This window comes from Oreochromis aureus, linkage group 14 (genome assembly GCF_013358895.1).
Source record: "Oreochromis aureus strain Israel breed Guangdong linkage group 14, ZZ_aureus, whole genome shotgun sequence".
NCBI lineage: Eukaryota > Metazoa > Chordata > Actinopteri > Cichliformes > Cichlidae > Oreochromis > Oreochromis aureus.
The window spans coordinates 40,381,175-40,405,300 of NC_052955.1; the positions used below are offsets into that span (position 1 = coordinate 40,381,175).

General features: G+C 41.6%; 1 protein-coding gene across 3 annotated transcripts in view; it reads right to left on the reverse strand.

The window, feature by feature from the left end:
• Positions 1 to 24,126, reverse strand: part of sorl1 (sortilin-related receptor, L(DLR class) A repeats containing) — a 94,814-nt gene that overhangs the window by 21,875 nt on the left and 48,813 nt on the right. For all 3 annotated transcript variants that reach the window (XM_031752861.2, XM_031752860.2, XM_039622546.1), the window contains exons 7-19: positions 17,758 to 17,859; positions 16,216 to 16,385; positions 13,138 to 13,330; positions 11,740 to 11,857; positions 6,537 to 6,610; positions 5,887 to 5,975; positions 5,058 to 5,236; positions 3,113 to 3,299; positions 2,551 to 2,679; positions 1,882 to 1,967; positions 1,015 to 1,187; positions 727 to 858; positions 443 to 534 (exon numbers count right to left, since the gene is read on the reverse strand). In XM_031752861.2, coding sequence (XP_031608721.2) covers positions 443 to 534; positions 727 to 858; positions 1,015 to 1,187; positions 1,882 to 1,967; positions 2,551 to 2,679; positions 3,113 to 3,299; positions 5,058 to 5,236; positions 5,887 to 5,975; positions 6,537 to 6,610; positions 11,740 to 11,857; positions 13,138 to 13,330; positions 16,216 to 16,385; positions 17,758 to 17,859 — 1,724 coding nt within the window. The remainder of the gene's footprint in view (positions 1 to 442; positions 535 to 726; positions 859 to 1,014; positions 1,188 to 1,881; positions 1,968 to 2,550; positions 2,680 to 3,112; positions 3,300 to 5,057; positions 5,237 to 5,886; positions 5,976 to 6,536; positions 6,611 to 11,739; positions 11,858 to 13,137; positions 13,331 to 16,215; positions 16,386 to 17,757; positions 17,860 to 24,126) is intronic.

The following is a 24,126-nucleotide window of genomic DNA, read 5'->3' on the forward strand; positions in this document are numbered from 1 at the left end:
AGCAGCAGACCACAGGAATCCTCATGTCTGCTACTCAGGAAAAGCAGAACTATGTTTGCAGAAGTGAAGCCAGATCTGTTTTCAGAGATGATCTTGTGGTCAGTTTGTCTGGTCATCCTTTTTAAAGGGTGATTGGAGAATTGTTGTGTTTTTACCTTAAGATCAGGTTTAAGAAAATAGTCAGAACCACTGATGTGTGAATGATGCATATTTTTGCTCCTGCTCTGCAGGTTTGTGTTTGCTCTGCATGATTCAGTTTCATTTATCTCGTGCTGCCTGTTATGGAGACACTCAGCTTCTGCCTGAAAAAGGCAATATCAGCAAACAATATATTTTTTATAATTTCTTGTTCTTGACTGGAAAAGTCAGATTTTCAAATCAGCCTAAAGCTGCTTGTTGCAGATTCACTCTGTATAAAACTCGGTTCCTTTAAAGGCTTCACCTCTCTCCGGGCAGCAGAACCAAAGCTCGCGGGTGTTCGAGGATGGAAGAGTTGAGCAGAGTGTGCCGCAGATCCCCATCAGGGTTTGAAACCTTCAAACACAACAAACAAGTCAATGGTAATGAAGCTGTGACAAGAAAACAAATTATTGTGATTATATGAATATAATCTGACAACCAAAGAGGAGAGCTGGGAAAGAACAAGCAACTGTTTCAGTTTGATAACCTTGCGACTCTGATGTGTCTGATATCCTGAGTGACAAACACTGACAATGTTTTCTATACCTCAATCTTCTGTGCTCCAGCATCCACCCAGTATAACAGTCTACTGATGGGGTCAAAGGTCAGAGCCTCCACATTCTGCAGGTCTTTCCTCACGACTACCTCCTGACCTGTGCTGCCATTCAGACACAGGCGCTGCAGGACCAAAAGACAAACGCAGGTTAGTAACAGCTTCAGTAACTGGATGAATCGTTAAACTCCCTCTACGTCTCAGCCCCACAATTACCACCACGCTGTCCTTCTGCTGTCAGAGAGCACACACCGACTGCATCTTCTAGAGGAGCCACTGACCTGTATGGTGTCCAGGGAGATGTCGGCCCAGTACAGACAGTTGCGGTCATAATCAAAGTCCAGAGCCACAGCCTCCCTGAGGCCAGCCAGAGGCAGAGCCTGGTCAGTGCCCGTGGCCAGGTCGTAGCGATGGATGGAGTTTCTCACAGCGTACAGGATGAACTCATTACTCTCTGCAAAACCACAGAAGACAGGCTGAAGACAAACACTACAAACGTGCACCGACACCGAGCTGCACAGCAAAGAACCTGAATGACTGACACATAAACCGATTGGCTGCTTTATGCAGAGTAAATTCATTTATTCATTTGAAAACATGATCCCTTTGATTCATTTAACACGGCCGTCATGTTGTCATACATCCAGTTAGAAACGGCCCAGCTGCTATTACCTCTCAGACAGCAGGTCTATCATCGAGACTCTACCACTGACCCATACTCAATAACTACGACCCACAGCTAGCAGAATATTCAAAGTCGAGTTGAACTGTTGGACATGATGGTCCAAACATCTTGAGCTGCCCCTCATTTCTTTTTGTTGTGAGGAAAATGGGCGACAGGTGAAGCAATGCCAGCACAAATGGAAGCTCAACTGTGTCGAGGTTGATCACGATTTTTGCGCAGTGCTGTGCATCTACGGTTTTTAGGGTCTCTAATGCATTTATATGTAGGGTCGGAAGCAGAAATGCATAAAATAATGGATGTTTATTTGGATTTCACCTTTCTCCCACAAAAAAGCCCGACAGGTGACCAAGTCTGTGTGCCAGTCAGTAAACTGGATGGAAACAGTTGTTTGGAAACGTGACACCTTGAACTGTTCCACAGCACGCTCAGCTGCATGTTGGAATGTTTGGAGAAAGCAGATTACCTCCGACAGGACAAGGCAGCATCTCTCCATCCAGCCGGGCCTCCACATCTCCGCCGCTGCAGCTGTCTCCCGGTACCTTCCTGTAGCTGCAAGAGGGAAATAAAAGAGCTTTCATCTGTCAGCAACTCGGTGGCGTCCAAACAAAAACAGTGAAAAAAGGGAAGAATAACCAGGAAGGACACATTCAGTTACATTGGTGTCGTTACTGGATCAACAAGGTTCTAATATCAAGTGACCAATCACATTGTAGTGATGTCATAGTTTTGTGACGTGGAAACATCGTCGCCCACCCTCCCGCGACCCCGACCCTAACCCCCTCCTTTTTGGGATTTTTTCTTGAGTGGACATCGGAAGGTTTTTTCCCCAAGTCGCAAAACTATGACATCATAACAATGTCCAGGATCAACATTGCACGTGACAAATCACAGACGTCATCATGTTGATGCAGGAACAACATGAGGATATCTGACAGAAGCACTACAGTGTTCATAGCATGGGAGTTTTCATACAACACAGTTTGATTAAAAATATACGGTTTAGTAGATTTACATTCCTTTTTAGTCTGTAGCTGTGACTCCATTACTGCTGTGGACGACGGCATTATGCTAAGAAACTGCAGAAGAAGAACGGCAGGCTCTGCATTCCTGCACGTTAATAACAGCAGTTTACCCTTTGCTGCGGCGGTAGGTAGTACCAACAGGACAAGGAACGGGTGGAGCGTAGAGGTCGCCCAAGAACTCAGGGTCAGGCACGCACACCTGAAGGGACAAGTCCTCACTCAGCTTAAAGCCATAGTCACTGAAAGGAGGAAGAGGAGGGGAAACAAACAATATAGTGAGTTTCAGCACGTCCCAATAAAGAACAACAACACTGTATTTAACCCACGTATACACAGGGGGGTAGTCCTGCTTTTCTTTTCATTATTCTTGTTAATGCATCCTTTCAAATGAAATTTAACCTCTGCATCATAACATCAAAGAAAATATTAAAGACTTGAATAATAAGCAGTGCATATAAAGAGCTGTTCACCTACACCTACACTGATATTTTAATGTATTTGTTCAGTACTTCCTAGATGGATCCAAGTCCTGGTGATTTATCATTATGAACTCAATCACGAAAAACCTGATATGTTCAGATATGCAGTAGAAAAAGAACTGATTAAATAATAAAGACTTCTGAAATCAAAGGCCTGGAGATTTTGTGGACTTTGCAAAGGCGTTCCCCTCACCACTCGTAGTCCTGGCGTGTGCAGGAGCAGTTAGAGATGGTGACAGGCCGATCAAAATCTTCTCCATTAAAACACGTAGCGTGAGGCGCTCGCCTTTTGAACGTTATCTCTCTGCCCAGCAGACACTCATTACCGTGCTCGTCAGATGGGGACCAGCGCTTGTAGTCCTTCTCAGAACAAGGCACGCCTAAAGAAACATCCAAGGAAAAGTAGACATGATGTGGATCTGACAAATGAGTTGAAATATTCTTGATGGTACATTTATAAAGTCAGTATTTCTAGATTGAACTTTTCTGCTAAGTAATTATCCTTTGCCTTTCTCCTAGCTTTCGTTTTAAGTTACATATTTACTTTTAGAAGTAAATCAGCATTACAGTTATGTTCTATTATTAAATTGGGATTTTAGTGATTAGAAATTACTTTGTTTGTTTTTGTACATCTTCCTTCTTTGAATTTTATTTAACCTTTAATTTTATTTGTTACACAGTAACACATTTTTAAATGATAGAAACTTTTCTACTGTTAGCTGCTACTAGAATTTGGAGATTATAGATTAATTTATTCCCAAATTAATAATCGTGTGTCTCTGTAAACCATTACTCCTTACTAGCCCTAGGGTCTTCTGGAAATAACTAAATGTAGTACTCTTAGGCTACGTTCACACTGCAGGCGAAAGCGCATCAAATCCAACTTTTTTGACCGTATGCGACTCATATCCGATCGTGGTATGACAGTGTGAACAGCACAAATCGAATATTTTCAAATCCGACCCGGGTCACTTTCATATGTGGTACTGAATCCGATACATAGCCGATGTTTTAGAAAGCGACTGCTGTTTGAACGGTCATGTCGCATTAAATCCGTCTTTTACATCACTGACACAAGACAGACGCCAATTATCAGCACCGGAGAAGACAAACGAGAAAGCATGGCGGCGGAAACTGGAGACAGAGCAAGTCAATGGACAGAAACTGAGGTTTTGGACTTGATTAGCATATGGGGAGAAATTGATAGACTGCTGCAATAACACCTACTAGCTATGTAGCCGCCATTTTTACTTCCGTAAACAGAGCGCGTTGTGTATGACGTCTTCTTTTGCGCATGCGGGACGCTTTGGGGGCCGTGAACTGTTCGCACTAGAGCGTGTTTGCTGTCACATTTTATTTGCAGTGTGAACAGGCAGACCAAAAAAAATCGGATTTGATCAAGAAATTGGAATTGAGCATTAAGACCTGCAGTGTGAACGTAGCCTTAGTTAACAAAAGCAAACAGCTAGCATGTGCTTTCAGAGTGTTTCAGCTAAAGTACAATCTTTGCAACAAAAATGTAAAGTGAGTTTATTTTTGGTACATGAACAGTAGTTGTGTGCAACATTGCTACAGTGTATTACATTTTGTTACAGTTCATCCTCCCTAAAAACTCTGGATGCTATGCTATCGCTGGCTACTGTCATGACATGCTAACCGAGCGCACTTTGGCTACATACATGAACTTTAGGTGCTACAAGCAAATGTTACAGATTTTATAACAGTTTTGTGATTGCATTCATCAATTAATTAATGAAATTAATTTCTGTCATTTTAATTATTTCATGTAGCTGCTGAGTTCTGCTAGTTTTAGCTACAGTTACTACATGAAGTTATTAATCAGAGAACTAACCTTCTGCAAGCATGCATCATCATCACTCTACAGCCATCTGAAATATCTCTGGACACTTGTTTGGACGATTATATGGAAGCACTATATGAATTGCTTGCTTATTTTCAGTTTATATAGGAAGTACATGTATAAAATCACAAGTTAAAGATGGTTACAAATCACCCCTACAGTACTGGCTTTAGTCTAAATTTAGAAATAACTGTTTCTGCATTTAGCCGTTGTTGCTAAGAGTTGAAGATCTCCATTCTGGGAGCGCTCCAGCCCTATTTCTCAATCGTGGACCTACCCAGAACGTCAGAGGTGTTGACCTGCAAGATGAGCCAGCTGTGTCTCTGCTCGGCATACGAGCCAAAAATGGTGAAGATGGTGCTCTTCTCTCCAGGCTCTGTCAGCAGCTGGTAAACGTACACTTCCTTTTCTGAGAACCGAAAGTCGGTCCACGTCTCGCCTTCATTGGTGCTGAACCTGACAGGGGTGTGGTATTATTATGACCATATCTTCTAAATATCTTCTCACGTACTGTTGACTAAACATACTGAGTAATGTTTGATCACCAAGGTTACCAAGTTATCAGCTTATCTGCTGCATGCCCACTCACTCACCGAGGGAACAACAGCAAGACAGAGAAGATGATCAGATGAAACAAACAAACATGAGTTAATATCAAATTAAAGTGGGAGCATGACGTGTATTAAAAGTCAGGTGTAACCCAGTAATAGTGACATTTGTATGTATGAAGGTAAAATCAGGTTACTGAGTAATCAGGGTAAGATAAAATGAATTATGGAAATGAAGCCAACTGGATACATATTGTTATAATACATCACTTTCATGAATTACAGCTGGCTGCAAGGTAGGTGTTGGCACAGAGGTGTTTTAATCTAGTTCTGTTTATTAGTGGAAGGATTATTCGTTGTTCAACTACAACAGGCAGCTTCACATTCACACAGTCTGCTCCTGCTGGCTAATGGGCACGACCACACGGTAGGTGCCGTTTATGTGCTCCGCCTGCCAGATTTCTTAAAGCTGTCACAAGTTAACCTCTCTGGGTTTGAAGCTCCTGTCTGATTCCTTTCCTCGGCTAGAGGAAGTTTAGGAAAGCCATCTGGACTTACTTCAGTTGTGTGGTGGGGCCTCCTTGTGCAATAGCCATCAGGATGCCGCCATGGTCACCCCAGGTGTAGAAATGAGGCCCTGCCAATGCCTAGATTACCACAAGCAGTGTCAGTGAGACATACTGTGCTTCACAGGGTTGAACAAATTTAGTGTAAAGACATCAGTGCTGTTGTGTGGACTAAAGGATAGAGCTTTCAGCCACTGTAAGTGATATCGACGTTCATCTAACACAAAAAAAAAGGATTCCCAGTTTGATCCTGGAGGGAGACACATGTCAGATTCCCCTCACACATAAGGAACCTGATTATAGTGATGTGTCTGATGTCAGGCGGCACTAAAACTACTTCTAAATAATCAAAGTCATAACAATCCCCATCAATCTGCTACTAAAACTAAGGACTATAGAACATGAGACTAATGAAGCACTAATTACTTTTTTTAAAGTATCATCGATGTCCTTTGAACACTACATGAATTAACAGTAACGTCCTTTCATGACATGTGGGAATGAGAACGTCAGTCGTCTAAGAAAGCTGAATAAAGCTCGACCCTGTCTACAGGACTGAGCCTGAATGTTGACATTTTTTTTTGACACACAGTTTAACCGTCTGCACTGTTCTTGTTGTTCTGTACCAGACTTTGCACTGACCTCTCTCCACTGGGCTCCAGCGCTGCTGGATACATACACATTGGGTTTGTTGGCCAAGTTCCTGCCAACAGATCCTGCAATCAGAAGACAAAAAAGGTCTTTAACACACGCTGACTCCATATGGTCGCTGCTTTTGTAACTCTGGAGTTTAAACCAGAACATTTTGAATCTTTTCATGCATGTGACATTTGTATCTGCTGGAAATGAAATCCTCCAGGAATGATCTGCTTAGAACATTTTATAAAACAAACTACTAAAATAAAAAATTATAAAACATGCAACATAAGGATGAGAGGCCTGCTTGATGCTGAGATCCATCTGTAGTTCTGGAAACATCCACTAGGGAGCCAACATTGTTGTCCTGTGTTGGGGCATTGTTCTGCTACTGAGCGTCACACAGAGGCTGACATGTTTTACTTTGTCGTAGCCTAACAGGCCGTGATGAAACTAAACGTTAGAAAGTTAAAATAATTATCTGCTTAGCTAAAGGCATTCCTTTCACCATGTAGCATGTTAGCATTATGGGTGACACAAGCAATGTGACAGCTAATGCAACCTCACACAGCTGATACAGCGGCGGCACTTTTTAGCGTTTCTTTAGATAACAACTTTATGACAGGGCTAATAACGAGGAAGCAGAGATTAGAAGTAGAGTAGATTTAGATAATTTGAATATAGAGCAATATAGAATTTAAGCAAGAGTTTGAAAAAGAAAATGTGAAGCAGACTGAAAAGACTTTTTTACGCCTTTTTACACAACGTTTATTTCCTCCAGCACTCTTACACATTTGCACGGCAGGTAAAGTATTTACTTTGGAGTTTGGAAGTTGGGAAGAAATTTTTATATCTCAGCCCAAATGCCCTCCAACATGTGTGCTAGTGCATCCCTCCATCTATCCATCAGGAAAAACAGGCTGTGTGGACTGGATCAGGACCATCATTCTCTGTGTTTGACACTCGAGAACAGACAACAACTGCTAAGGACATCAATCACATTCAACAAATATTTCAGGGTGAATGACAGAAGCACAGATGAGAATGAGAGCATGGCTGATGTGTCTCTGCTCAGGGCTGTAATAATGCCTCTGTAACGAATGTGGTACTTTCTCCCTGTAAAACAGGCTGATGACACTAAACATTAAATATCATCACAGAAAGTGTCAGAGAAAAAAGATAGCTGCCACTGATCACAGCATCCTGCATAATTACTGCGACAGAAACACATTGGGTTTGAAATCAAACAATCAATTTGTGCTTAAAGTGCAGATTTAATTAAAACGGTTTTACTAAAGTTTTACACGACCTGTATAAAAATTACAATTTTATACACAGCGCCCCATTTTCACAGGTTCAACATTAATGTGAGAACTGAATGACAAACAGTTTCATGACCTGCTGTCTTTCTGCTCCATGACAAATGAAGCAGACATAATATCTGAAGTTGAAGTGTTAAATTTATGTTACAGTGTTTCACTGCAATGTTATTTACGAGGTGTTAGCGCACGTGAAGGCTGGAAAACCCAAAATGAAGGAATGAACCGAACAGCTCAGCAAACCCAAAAAGAGAGAGAGACCAAACGAGACAACTACAGGACTACTTCACCACAGTGGCTGCACTCTTCAGGAGACCAGTGTATCACTGAAAAGTCTACACGATCAAGAGACACCTTCATCGATAGAAATAAATCCCAAGCATGCTTTCAAAAACTAAATAAGGTGCAAACCCATGAATACACTCAAGACCAGAACAGGAAGAAAACGAGTCCATGAGGATGAAAGAAACACACGACCTGCACTGACTGAAGGTACGTCTGACAAGAGAGGAAAAATGTAAACATCGAGTGGAAAAAGGACTTCCTGTGGCTTTTATTTTGTCAGCGCTGCTCTGAAACAGCAAAGAGTAAATCAGACAGTCCTTATGTCGTGAGACACGAGATGTTTAAAAGAGATAATGTTAAAAAACAGCACATTTCATTCTTGTGCTTCTACTTTTTGGTCAGTGCTGCAAAACCAGCAACCTTTGTAGCACCAGTGCTATAAGCTAACACAGTTAACATACAGTCCTGCGCGCAGACACACACACAAACACGCAAACCCATTAATATGAACACAAACCAAACCTAGGAGATAAAACACTCGTTATATCCTATTAGCCTTCAAGAAGACAGAATAAAGGTCATTTTTATGCCTTTGTTTAGATTGCATATATATGTATTTTATTTTATTTGACTTTGATTGTACAAGGAGCTGGAGCACTTTATTATTTTAGTGTGAAAGCACCACAAGGTAGAGGCTTTCCTCGGAGAAGGGAGGTTCCCCAGCATCACTTCTTTGACTTGTAGGAGACCAGATTATGCCTGGACTCTGCCATGAGCTCTGATTATTGCGTAGAAGACAACCTCAATGAAAACCACTGGAGATTTAAGACAGAGCAACTAAATACGATACAGGATTTCAATCCCATGAAGCTCGATACATAAAACCTGAGCGTAACGATGACCTCGAACTACTAATGAAGGTTTTAACAGGACCCCAAAGTAGGACCAGCTGGTCAGCTTGATTAAATGGATACTGGACTTGGATGCAGACCAGTGCATCACACCCTTGGAGGTTCTCCAGCTTCACTTCTTTGACCCTGGACTCTAAGAGTTCCCCCTACATGGACGGGAGTACACAGGAATAAAACCCTGTGATCTGTCAGCAATCGTCTTTGTTGTTCGTGTTTGCTATACTTGAGAGGAACCAGCAAATCCTGTGAACATTATTTTAAAAAGCCTTAAAGAAAGCCACCAAACAAATATAGTCTTGAACTTGGGCACAATTATGGTGAAAATCTATCACCTAATCACTGCGTCGAGGTCTTAGCAATATCAAAGGGAACAAATATTCCTAGGAATTATTGTGGGACAGCCGGTCCTTCGGCCAGAACTTGTACACAATGTTAACAGAGATAAGGTGGATACAAAATACATCTTAAATAAACCAGCCTTCAACATCAACTCATTCTTCAAACATACTTGTGGCCGTCAGAGCTACTCCTCAGCCTCTTAGCATTTACACCTGTGGTAGGAGTCTGCGTATTTTCAGAAAAGTTTACCTCTGACTCGAACGTATCCCGGATTTTTAGTAGCTGCACCTGTGGTATTGATTTGAAAATTCTATATCGCCTCGTTCTGGAGTTATTGCATTCATAAACTAGGGTGTCCAAATTAAATCGCACCTATGCGAGTCGTCTCGTTCACAAGATTTTCAGAAAACCTGGCCTCCGACATCATCAAGGTCACTAAGATTTGAACACCTGGTGTCAGTTTCAAAGTCCTATTTCACCTCACAAACTCACAAATCTGCATGACCACCCACCTGCCTGGCGGAGTGAAAACACAGTCTTGTACAGCTGAGAGGGTAAAAACGATCCGAGAGTTTTCCAAGGTAAAGAAATGAGATACTCTTCAGTAGCCAGGATGTTTGGTTGTGTACAGCCGCAATGTTTCTGTGTTAACTTTAAAAACGAGGTGACCTTCATGATCATTTTAAAGAGGAATGCACAACTTTGTCATTTAAAATTCAAACTTTCCAACATTTCTATGTTGTGTTGTGTTTCATCTTGATTTTATCATTTTTAGGTTTATTAAATTTTTCATATGGCGTGTGTTATTCTGTAAGCTGTATGTTAAACTCTGTGGTTTTTCTTGTTTCAAGTCTTACTGTTTACTTTGATAGTTTATGCTTTTTCTAAACATTATTGTATTTTATCTCAGTTTTTTCTGTTTCTGTTTTCTTTTGGTTTATCTTGATAGTCTTATGTGTTTTGTAGACATTCTTGTGTTGTGTAAATGTTCCTGCATGCATTTTAAATATCATTACAATATCTTTTCTTGTATTAAATAAATTGTGATAAACTACAAAGACAATAACTGACCGACCATAATTGACACCAATCGAAGCCAATAATAAAACAATGAGAAACTTCAACAGTGAAACAGGACGGATGGAGCTGGGATCCAGTTGGGATCTACAGCAACTGAAGGATTTGTTGCCAACATCATGATTCCATACCAGGAAAACTGCGACGGTTCCATGTCAGGACTTTGGGCTCGGAGACGTACCCGATGTCACTGAGGTGGTTTTAATGTCGGTGTATACTCACAACACAGACTAATCAATGATATTTAATATTTTGTAAATAAGAAGTTAAACTGCATGGAACTAAACTGTTTACTGTGGTGGTCGTGTATGTCAGTACTGTGTGTATGTTCATCCCTGTACTCAGGACTGTGTTTGACCCGTCAAGTGCCCACCGGGTGCTGCAGCAGCAATTAGCCCATCTGTTCGAGAGCGATAATGAAGCACATGGTGGCAGCAATTGGCAGTTCTCCTCTCCTCCCCCCCTTTTTGTTGCATTCTTTCCATGCCCATCATCTATTAAGAATTTAATTAAAGAGACAGGCTGGTTGCAGTCTCCTAAACACTGCAGAGTATCAACAAATCAGTGCTCTCGACCAGCTGTGACGAGGCAGAGACAACTCAAACTGCAGCCATAATTTCTCTGCAGCACTGAGATTGTTTCCACTTCGCTCTGAGGAATTTATCAGAATTCAACATGTGGTAACAGTTTTCACATTATTTATGTTTTGCAACTGTGTAACTGTGATGAAAAGCAGGACAGATGTTTCAACAATGACGCATGAAGCAAGTTTCTAACACATTTCTCACAAGGTGCAATCCTATTTCCTGTGTTTTCAGCAATACAGGAAGTGGCCACATACTAAGAGAGACAGATGCATCTCAAACATCTCAGACTTGTTGGCTTGTACTAGATATTTGTATCAGTGTTATCAGAAACCAAGAGGAAGTTACTGAAAAGTAAAACAAGCCATCCTCCAACAGATGGCACTGAAACTCTCCCCATCTAGCGCTTACACTTTCGTCAAAGCTCTGGGACATTTCTTCTCTGTTCATAAGAACCCCAGAGATTTCTAGTAGTACAACTATAATTTGACTCGAGTTTGAAAGTTCAAGGTCACCATCTGTAAACTGAGTGTGAGACAAAAGTGTTAGACCCATTAAAATCTGTAAATGTTTGACTTCACTGCTTGTAGTCTACGTCCTACACAGGAAGGTCGAATGAGTTGGGGGAAAGAAATCTATTCATATTGAGGAATCCATGAAATCCAAGAACAACTTTTATTCCGTGTTATCCCACCTGTGGCCATAATAAGTCCAGGTGCAGAATCCTTGGATAAAATGGGTATTCTTCTTAGCTGGATGTTGAACAACTGGCTCCAACGCTGAGCCAGGTGAAGGGAGCAACCTTTACTGAGCTACAAGGGAAAGGCAAAGGAGAGAAAAGTTAGATGACACTTAGCTGTTCAAGTCACAGGATTCATATCTACCCGATTTTAGTTTTCTGCAGTCAACATCAGCAGTTCACTTTGGGGGATTGAATCCTACCCTAAGCCCTCCTGCTCGTGGTTAAACTTAGCTAACACTAGTATGCCTGCTAACACAAACAATTCAATTCAATTCAGTTTTATTTATACAGCTCCAAATCACAACAACAGTCATCTCAAGGTGCTTTATATTGTAAGGCAGACCCTACAATAATACATACAGAGGAAAACCCAACAATCATATGACCCCCTATGAGCAAGCACTTTGGCGACAGTGGGAAGGAAGAACTCAATTTTAACAGGAAGAAACCTCCGACAGAACCAGGCTCAGGGAGGGGCGGGGCCATCTGCTGCGACCGGTTGGGGTGAGAACAAATTCCAGTTTAGCTCACCAAGCAAGTCTTTAGTGGTTAGCTAACTCCCAGGGCTGACCTGGTAGCTTAACTGGCCTTTTTCAAATTGTTTTATTAACTAATATTATGAACTAACTATCGGCAAATTCATGCAAAATATATTATAACTAGCTGGCAAATCTTCTTGTTTGCTAACATGATCAATACTGAAATCAAGCGTGAGTGGAAATTTTAGTTGGCTAACCCACCAAAATGTTTCACCAGCTAACATGAGATGCAATACAAACTTGTGTTTATTGATTTTAGCTAGCAGTAACTGGATGCTCAGTCATTCATGTAAGGACATCCCAGAGACTTCAAGCTGTTCCTGCAGTCTGCCATCTGACATGATGTTTGCTCTCATGTACTTGCTTCAGATAGTTCTGGACTGAAGAAGTCAGTGAGTAACAAAACACTGAAAATGCAACGTCCAGATAAACAGCTTCAGCTTTCTTGGATTATGACTGGGACATTTTGTCTAACTTGGGAAAGGAATTGGACTGAGAAAAATAATTTTGTGGCAACAGGTCAAATTTTTAGTTCAAATCATTAGCAAGACATACAGAGGACGTCTACAGCCATCTGTGAGACACGGTGGAGGCTCTGTCAAGGAATTATGAACACAAAAACTTCCAGCAGACTTGAGCTTATTGGTTCTGTTACTAGTTAGACAATAAAGTAATGTAGGACTATTAGTGGCAACTGGCAACCAATCAATCCATCAAATGGAAATCTACTGATGATGAAGTAATGAAAGTTTATGTTCCGTGCTTCAGTGTGAAAGAAACAACTGAAAGCAGTAAATCAAACTTGTTGTACCTGGCAGTCTATGGTTCCGCCCAGGCTGTCGGCAGCAGGCGACTGAAGCAACTCCCACGTCCCTCCCTTGTCGAACGTGATGACAGATCGCATGTTGTCCTCGCTCACAGAGCCGTTGATGAGCGTGGCGATGTAGACGCCCCTCAGCCCCTCCACACGATGCAAGTCTGCAAACGGCTCATTGGCAAAATACCTGCACAGCAAATGCAAACATGGTGGCAGGGTCAGAGAGGAACATCCTGGTGATTCTGTAATATTTAATGTCAAGGTAATTATTTATTTCTACAATACAATACAACAATACAAATTATCTACAATATTTAAAAGGAAGGAAGGAATTATGTTTTTATTCAACGTGATCATATTTTCATTATTTTATTTCACTGACAGAGCTCTGGTTTGCCCTCCCACACCACCACCACTGAACACTGCTGTCAGTTTGTTTTTCTTAACTGTAACGTCTGTACACTTTATCCTACCAGTCGTCCTAACACCTAATCCCAGGACCATCCTTTGGACCCTTTAAAGATGATTTCAGTCAGAACCACAGAAGCACAGAAAATAAATTCACCAAGTTGTTCAAACGTAGAACATGAGGCAACTTTTACACACAGCAGAGAGAGGTAAACAGGAAGCATGAAACTCACAGTCTGATGCTTTGTTTCAGAATGAGTCATGAGAAATAGAAGACACAGAGAAGTGTTAACAGCAGACGCTGTTGGATAAACAGAAACAATCAGCTTTGGCAGATAGCTAAGCCAACACTGGGACTGCCTCTGCAAAACTTACACGAGATCCTCCTCGTGATTATGTAGAAGGCAAACAATGACTACAGCTATCTGTTGAATACACTATTAGAAAAGGATGTACTGCTTTCAAGTGTTTGCGAAACCTATACTGTTACCAAGCATTTGTAAAGGGAACAAGAGGCCTTCCTGTCAGTTCCTGTGGTTTCTATGGGAACAACTCAATTACTGGCAAGGCTGCAGATAGTGCTCGATTTGTCCTGCAGGTACAGACTGCATTCATTTTTATCTGCTGGTACAATTTGATCTGCTCATTTACTTATCTAAAGGAAAAGGGAAAAAATTCACTAAAGCATTAAAGCAAAGACCAGCTGAGACGGCCCAGGCGCCTGTAAGGAGGCAGACTGGATGCAGGTGTTCCAGACACATTCAGCTGTGGGACCCAAACCCCTACAATGGTGAGCAAACGCATTCAGACCATTACATTAGTACCTTGTAGAGGCCCAGTTACAACTTTGAGTCTACTTACATCGGTCTGGATACGATTTTGCACACCTGGCTATGGCAAGTTTATCCCTCATGCTGTCCACACACTCTTTGTGCTCGGCTCATTTCATCCTCTGAAAACCGTTAATTTCTATGGCTCACTGCAAGTTTACTGCAGTGTGGAGTAAAGTGCAGTGCACAACCAATAGAAACAAAGAGTGGCAGGGAGCGGGTGCAAAAAAAATAAAAAATAATATGACATGGTTCATATAAGGACCCAGCAGGGACTGAACAGATCTCAGTATGTTCCAAATCCACTTCAGTGCCCTCAACAAAGGATTTTATTGAAACTGGTGTATAGGAATTTCTTTTACTTATGTATTAATCAGATTATTTTATTGTATAATGCCTTGGTGCCACTGGATTTAAACATGTTTCACACCAATACTGTAAGACAAATGGTGGGGGTCTAGTAAGGAAGTAGACAATACCACAGGCAGTGTTGGGGAGTAACGGAATACATGTACCGCCGTTACGTATTCAGAATACAAAATATGAGTAACTGTATTCCGTTACAGTTACCGTTTAAAAAGGTGGTATTCAGAATACAGTTACTTTGTTGAAATAAATGGATTACACGGCGGTACTTTCCTGTTTCATATTGTCGCGGGTCAGGATTGTTTGGGTTTGTTTGACAGCTACGTTCTGTTGTTCCAGGCGGCAGCGTTACGGTTGCCATGGTTACAGGGTGACGCGCGCTCTCTCTGCGTGTTTCCTGGGTGAGAGGCGCTTTTTGTTGTTGTTGTTGTGCTAAGCTAAAGGCAGAATGCTACAGGCATAGCTCTAAAGCATGTAGCCTGATGGGCAGTGTAGTCCGTGCTGCAGGGAGAATGGACTACCATACCCGTTATGTGTCTGTGAGCGAGGGAGGGAGAGAAAGGAAAAGTCCGAGCTGTCACGGAGCAAAAACGGGAGCTGGAAGCATGTAAATATAATAATAACCACAGCAGCCAAGAAGAGTGCCTGAGGAGCCCATTTGTAAGTAAGCTATTAAGACTCAACTGTACACTGTGTTCGTGTTTTCCTCCGGAAAAATAAGTTCCGTTGGAGCAGCCTTTCAACGCCTCTCTGTCTCCCGCAAGCAAAGTTGACCCAGACAACAAAGTAAAGCTAGTTTTCGGCTACCAGCCCGACACGAACCCGACGTATTAGCCAGAGGTCCCTTTACTACGTTTGAGAGCGGACCTTCAGTAACAGTAATAAATCACAGCAATAGGACATTCATGTAGTTGTAAACAGCATGATAATATATTAAGTATTCCAAAGTATTCAGAATACGTTACTCTTATTGAGTAACGTAACGGAATACGTTACAGAATACATTTTGGGGCATGTATTCAGTATTCTGTAGTGGAATACATTTTAAAAGTAACCTTCCCAACACTGACCACAGGAAGAGTCTTTTGTCTCTTTGAGGACTCTGGGAGGTAGCAAGGGAGTGTGAACCTTAAGGTGTGAAACAGCTGTGTACTGCCTTTTGTTCCTGGAGAAGGTATTTAACCGAGAGCCATGTTAGGCTCAGGGAGACTCTGCTGACCGTCTGTCCCCCGATCATGCAGGCTCTCCACCAAGCTTGGTTGTCTGTTCTTTGTGTGCTTTGATTAAAGAATGTTAGCTACCGCTCACCAATCATCTGCAGGCTTTATTTAAATGGAAAAACTTCCACAACACTGGATTATGTGTTTTTAGTTAGCCTGACAATTTGTTAATGAGAGGTTTGCCCTTTTGTATCCAAACAGGGGTGTGTGTGTGTGTGTGTGCGTGTGCGCGCGCGTGCATGCAGTACCTGATGAGTGTGTTGCTGCCAGAGCTCTCAGGACTGTAATACAGCACGTTCTCCAGCGACAGAGAGAAGGCGAGACCCTGTGTGTCTGAGATGTAGAGGTGTGTGACGTTGTTCAAGTGGTTCACACACACGAACACTTGGTCCTCAGATGCATCTGCTATGTAGTACTCCTGTGGGGGGGGAAGGGGAGAGGGTCATCTATAGTTCACTGACTTAAGGTCCGATTAGACTCGATGCTCTGAAATGGGAACGTGTTGTGTAATGTTTTATTAGAAACGGGAACAACGTTCAGCTGTTATGTTTCAGTGTTTTTATTGCTGTTGCTGTCTGTGTGTGCTCCTCAAACATATACGGAGAACACATTAGAGCATTTAGTCAGATATTACACAGCCTTGGAAGTCTTTATTTTCAGGACTTTCACCTTAATGAGTCAGCTTCAAAGGTGTTTTCTAAGCTTTGTGCTTACAGCCTGAGGCCTTTGAGTAATCGGTCACATGGCTCTCTGATGGATCAGATATGCATTAGTATGAATCAGCATCAAAGGCTGCATGCATGTAGCTGCAACCTGGAGCACAGATCACACATCCTGTTTAAAATGACAGAGCTGAGCTGCTTTCTTAGCAAACCCTGTTTATAGCTGTGAACACACACCGAGTGGAAGTGAATACTAATTCAAGGACTCTCTGTAGCAATACCTTCTAATATCTACAGTTATTTAACCAAAGATCTCATAATAAAACATTTCATGAATTAATAAAGAATATCCTTGTTTGTTCAAACTGACACTGTTGCTCAAACTGAATTTCCACAACACTGTTGCCATCAGTAGTAACAGCATAAAGACTTCGCACCACAGACTTTATATAAAAGCTGTAGCTACCATGACATCACACATAGTTTCAGGATGCATGTGTTGAAGCCTCAGCAAAAAGATTTTGGTTCCCAACATGTTGGTTTTTGAAGTTCCTAGTTATTAGTTACCAGCTGTATCTACAACCTGTTTCAGGTTAACTAAGTTCAATCAAAAACGTCTGAAACAAACAGTGAGTCATGTTATTTATCAGTTTAAAATGTTCCAGCACTACAAATACAGTTCAAAGATACGAGTTGAGTCCAAGCAGCTGCATGTTCCAGCCCACTGGTCGGTTAAATCAACCACTCCCTTCATTTAAGCATGACAAATTTTTGAGCGAGTTTATAGAATGATAAAAGCCTGTACAGTTGTTATAAATTGGGAAATTAGCTAAAGAGAACTAAATGTTTTTTTTCCTACCAAGTTGTAAACATGTTAGCTTCTTGGCTAAGGTTGGGTATTTTAACATGACAGTCTAAGGTTTCACTTTTGGAATCAGCCTCCAGTGGCCATTTGAAGAACTGCACGTTTGGAAATGACACATTGGCTAACGTCTGCAGTCCTCAGTATTTGCTGTTTGCTTTCTACTACAAAACTGATTTAAGACCATCTGACAGGACTGTACCTTTGCTTTCTCACAGACAAATCTGTTGGGTAAAGCACTTCTGAACACAAGAAAAAACACTCACTGTGATTGGATGGCGGGTCATAAACTGGGCTGCTTTCATTGGCTGGCGGTTGTAGGACACCCAGAGCTGAACAGATGACGGTTCATGGCTTCCCAACAGTTTCTGGACACAGATACAAAACAAATCACTCAACGTCTCCTCAGATTTAGTTTCTTGGCAGCTACAGCTCGGAGTTGGCACACAGGCTTCATTCTAACGTAGAACTTCATGATGAAATCCCAACAGAACAAATGTAAAAAGCTTTGACGGCTTTTGGAAGACTGAGATGAACTGAAGAGGCTCTTCAGCCCCCGTGGAACTCTGGACTATTTATTTTGCACTAGTGCCGTGTGTGGGCAAGGCCTGGAAAATGACCTGAAATTAGGAGAAGAGACTCAGGATATGTGGACTGTCCTGATAATGTTTTGCTGCTTTGACATCCCCGCGGTACAGAGCTCAACAGCTGAGAGACAAATCATTAAAATGAGCTGATTTAAAAAGCCTCTCAGTGTGAGGGAGAAACTCCAAGGGCACATCTTCACTGTCATTACTGTGCCTACGTGCATGCGTGTGTGTGTGCGTGCATGCGTGTGTGTGTGTGTGTGTGTGTGTGCGTGCGTGCGTGTGTGTGAGAGAGAGAGAGACTGATGTACTCCAGATTAGTGGCTCAGACTTTATTTCAAACTGAACTACGCACCTTACAAAGTGACGACAGCATGATGCACACACACAGACACACAGGCACACACACACACACACACACACACACACACACACACACACACACACACACACACACACACACACACAGGCACACACACACACACACACACACAGACACAGGCACACACACACACAGGCACACACACACACACACGCGCACACACACACACACACACACACACTGCAGGGCTCGCAAAATTTCAAAATCTCTGGTAGCCCTTCGGGCAGGCACTCTTCAGTTTTTGGTAGCCCAAAATAAATTTAAGTAGCCCGAATAAAAAAGAGAGCAATTAATTTTTTAATGTTTTGTTTCCTGTTTTGTTTCCGTTACAATATTATACATTAAAGTATAATATTGTAACGGAAACAAATTAATCAGAAAATTGTTAAATACAAATCACAACAACTGTATAAAAATTACAATCATCAACTCAAATACTTGTTTCTAATTGAACAGAAATTTCTATGAACTTGTAAGAACTGTAGAACATGAATCAGTCTGTGTCAGATCCTGAATCTGAAATTTCCACTGAAGTCAAGGGTAAGAGGTAAGTGGAACCAAGATCGAGGCCATTTGCTTTTTGAAGTTTGCAAAGACGGCTAAATTTTGCCAATGGTAGTTCACTCTTTGCAACATAGTACGCTTTTGAAAGATTTTTCAGGACTTCTTCTTGTGCTTGGTTTATTTTTAGTATGTTTTTTTGCAATTGCTGTTTGTTCTGGGACAGATATTGCAGACTGGGCAATAATGCATTTCTTGCGTTTCTCATGCGTTCTGATGGGGTCTTTCTTAAAATTACTGGTCCCAGTTACAAAGGCGCTTGTCGACTCAAATGAAATGAAACTCACGACACACCCGGCAGAACATCATGTTATTTAGCTCGTCATATTCCAGCCACATAAATTCTTTTGTCCATGAAACCAAAAAAGCTGAGCTTTCTTTTTGCCTCATAGTCTGATTTGTCATAACTTTTCCATTTTGTGGTAGCCTTTTCTTTGGCTGTCCCTTCTTCACCCTGACCTGTCTTATTTGGCTCAGCAGAACTAAAATTCCAGCGTAAATCCTGCTGCTTTTACACAGGTACTTACATAACGGTCAGCGATTCTCTGCGCAATCAGCCTCTCACATGTTTAAGCTTGCTGTGGGAGATTTCACTAGTAAGCTAATGAGTGATAAGACGATGTCAGAGGAATTGGTGCGCAATTAATCGTCACTCACCAATCAGTGCTGCCGCTCTCTATACACCGTTCGCACGATCGCAAAGTGAAAGTGAAAGCAAAAAACAAGCACAAATTCAAACGCGATTTCAATATGTCACATATTGACAGTGGCTCATCGATGCCAATGACATAATTACTCAGCTACATTTCCGAAAGAATGCAAAAGCATTGACACATATTTTTCCTTCCTATGATAGCCCGACGGGCAGGGCTGAGATAGACTTTGGTAGCCCGACTGGAAAATTCGCTAGCCCCGGGACGTTGGACTAGCGATTTTGCGAGCCCTGCACTGGATTAAAGTGTTATTGTCCTGATTCCTGTTGTCATAGTTGGTTTGTTATCGATTCTGCCTTTTTAGGAATCACACAGAGAAATCAGGATCTTTCTGTCAGTGATTTCTTCCTCTGTCTGAAAGGAGAAAATAACTTCATGGACGGACTAACAGCATATTTTACATCCCACATAAAACTACTGGCTAGGGCTGCGTGATATTAGGAAAACCTGCGATGTGCGATAACTGTGATCAATATTGCGATAACGATATGACTTGCGATAAAATAAATAGCAAAAACCCCCAAAAAACGAATACATAATTTCCGTTTTACTGCAACAGTTTTATTTAAAGAAAGCTGCTGTATTAGCAGTGTAACAACAAAGTGCACTTTAACATTGAAACATTGCCCCCATAAAAAAAATTTCTGAGGCTTGAATTCTGAAAGACATCCTTCCCGGTCTCTGTAATCAGTTTTAAATAAACATAACTTAAATTATACTGCAAATGATCTCAATGCAGTTGTTCATCATTTTACCACTCACCAAGGAGTTATGATGTAAGTCAAAACTGGAGAGGAAACTTTACTGTAGTGCTTGTGCAGTTTTCAGCTTGGCTCAGTTCAAACATGACGGTCTTGCGGCATGTTTCGTACATTTGTGGAATGGCGACATGGGAAAAGTAGTTTCGTGAGGGGATGCGGTTTCTCCGGTCCACTTTATGTATCAGACTGGTGAAGCTCTCTCTGCTAACTGTATTTATAGGCATCATGTCTTTAGCCAAGAAATGTGTAATGGCCTCTTATTTCTTTGTACCGCTTCGATGTTTTCTCATAAGGAGTTCCACTTGAAAAACTCGGATACAGAGACGGCTGTTGGACTGCTGTTTTTTAGCCACGAGTTCATAGTCAGTAGCGTTCTCGTCATGCGTCTCGCTCTCAGCCATTACAACCCTGACTCGTTGCTGCAGCGTTGTTCGCTCCCCGCCTACGTAGGAGGCGGGCCTCTAATCCATTTGATTGGTTAATGCCGTGAAGGGCTCTATTCGACTGGTCAAATGTGTAAAGGGGTTTCTTTGATTGGTAAATTCTTTAAAGCACGTGTGTAAACATTTTAAGGTACCCAATTATTGCAGTTTACGCCGTCTTTTGCGATGGGCCCATCGCACAGGCTGATATCGCGATGACAATAAATTTTCGATTTATTGTGCAGGCCTACTACTGGCTACACTCATATTTCATAGTTTTTCAAAATAATATTTTGCCATTATCTGTGTTAGTAATGTGCACCTCAGGGCTTCTGTAAATGACTCCACTAACATCTGTACAATATCAGGACTCGAGTATGGGCTGCTGCTCCAAACACAGCACTGACAGAAAGCTTCACTTCTGGATGTCAGTGCAGAATTCTATTCTATTCTATTCTATTCTATTCTATTATTAATCCTATTCAAAATGAACAACTGAATTCTACACTATACATTTCTTCACAATGACAGTTTTTTTACCGTCCTTTCCCGATTATCTCAGGTTTCCCTCTCCTATGTTCACTAAATCAACTGTCCCTCGATACCTGATGATATCTTTGTTCTTCCAGGGAATACAGATCCTGCTTTGTTTTTCCTGTGGTAGCAAACAGAATGATCTGTTTGCTCTAGTCTACGCTCAGAGATGTTTTCCTTTCTGTTAATAACCCAGCCCTCTGTGCCTATTAACGGTCCACTCTGTACTCCTAATTTCATTGTCTCCACAGCTCATGTACCCTGTACCTTTCCCGTCTCAGCCCCCGCTCTCCTGGCTGTAAATTCAGTTTGCTGTTGGATGCAGTTCAAGCTTGCGGAGAGCCGAGCAACTTCGTTATATTATTTCTGATTAGGCTGGACCACCCTGTTCAAAGCTATAAGAGAAACGTCCTCTAGAGAAAGAAGGTTTTAAAAGAATAAGGTAGCTGCAGCAAGAGAGGCAGGGAAAAAAGATTCTGGAGTTGAAGAGAAGAATAGTGGGAGAGAAGAGCGAGCAGGAGCTCAGCTTTAGAAAGCAATAAAGACTGAACAAAGAAGTCAGGATGGAATTTAGAGAGCCGAGCTGCACATCCAATTTTCATTTTGTCTGGACGGTCAGAATCCACGTCATGCACTGCTGCACGAAAAAAAGAGTCAATCCTAGATCTGTACCAACATGCACGGGATGAGAACCTCTGACATGTTTTTGGGGACAAAAAACACTGAATGACTCATCACACCAAGTTACCAAATGACAGATAACTGTAGCCTAGCTTAATGTTCATAAGCTGGAAATGACATGAAAATCACAAAATATAAGCTTATGCATACAATATAACATTTTCTAATATAAGAGCTAAATACTCAATTTAGCTCAGCATGAGGATACAAGTAGCAGGAAGCCTGGCTTTGTCTGCAGGTAGAACAACAAATAGTTCCTCAGTGATAAAAGGACTGATTTATGCGGCTGCCCCCTTAGATATATGTGTAGATATTTGTATCTTTAAAACAGTGTTTAAAATTGATTTTGAAGAAAAATTATAAAATAAATATGTGTATCTACCACAATCAATTATAATAAATGATTCCAATCCATCAAAACTTAGATTTTTGTTTCAATTGTGGGTTTGGAAATGAATTCAGTTTCCTTCTTCACACTCCGTGTAATCACAGTTTTAATGTCAGTTTAAGAGGAAAATTGGACTCTAGAACGTATTTTCACATGTAAGTGGCATAGCAACTATATATTTTTCCACTGTAACCACATATTCCCCTCCAACAGCAGCTGTCAGCAAGCTTTGCATTCCTGTTCTCTCAGATCCCTGAAACGAGAGATTCTTGGACCTGAGATCAACTCGGACCGGATGGCAGACACAAGGACAGTTTGAAATGCAACACAGTAGTCTACCAGAAGAATCAACTGTGAGATACAGGAAGACTAAAATGTTATCCAAAAAAAGCTAAAAATTCACAGGAATTCAATATTGTGCCACATATGTAATGGTGTGTTTTAAGGATGGTGGCGGAGTTCCACAGGGCTCAATTCTGGGTCCTCTACACAACACAAGGACTCGACTGTGTCCATCTACAATCGGTATGCTACCCAGCTATGAGCTTGTTGGGTCAACAAAGGGGAACAAAGTGGGGGACCAACAATTTTTCTAACTTCAGAAAACCAACAATCTATCGTGTTACGATACTCAGCAGTTCTCATGCTTTACCCGATTTTTTAGGTGGTGAGATATTCACCCGCCTTCAAATTCATTTTAATCAGCTGCTGTTCACCTCAGTTCACACTGAAAGCCATCATCAAAGGGACAAACTGGAAGGTCAACTGAGCTACAAGCTAATGCTACAAGTGGCAAGCTATCATTGGTCAAATAAGGTAACAGAGGACAGGATCCTTTTATCCAGGACAGTCTACGCGGACAATCTTATTATTAATAAATAAATCAGCACCGTTGATTCAAAGCCTCTACTGAGACCCTCGAATATATATTCAGGTCATGTGAGCCTGACCTTGATGAAGCAATGCCCTTAGAATCAGAAACTACCCTCTGGTATTAAAGGCCTTGCAAAATCCCAGATGCTGAAAATGTGTCTGAGTTCTCAGTTAAGTTACTGTATTTGGCATTTGTGTTAAATCTCACAATTTTTCATGAACCTCTCTACAAATAACACTCAAGTGCAGCCCTAACATGTCCTCGTACTTCCTGTGTGAGAAAACAGCCACAAGGTGACGTTTGTTAAAGACTAGGTCAGAGAGAGTGAGAGAGAGAGAGCACATGTTCACTGTTGCGTTTTTTGTTGTTGTTGTTTTAAGGCTGACATTTGATTATAATGAAGGCACCTGCACTGGCTGTGAAACGAGCTGGAAATGTCACGAGTAAATCCTCAGAGGCAGAAAACCTTCTGTTTGTTTCTCCCAAACGCTGTGCACCAAGTCGACCACAAACTTTGCTGCTTTGCTGTCCACCCCCCCCATGATCCATCAGCTCAGGCACCGCCGTTATTCAGATTACACAGCGTAAAGCCAACATGTTTCTCCTTTTATATCTGCAAGAGGTTCAATATTATTAGCCCCTGTGCAGTTATGTGCTGTGTAATGCTCTACGCTTGGATAATGAAGGTAAAATGAAGGGTTTTCCCAGTTTACACGATATAAAAACTTGAGC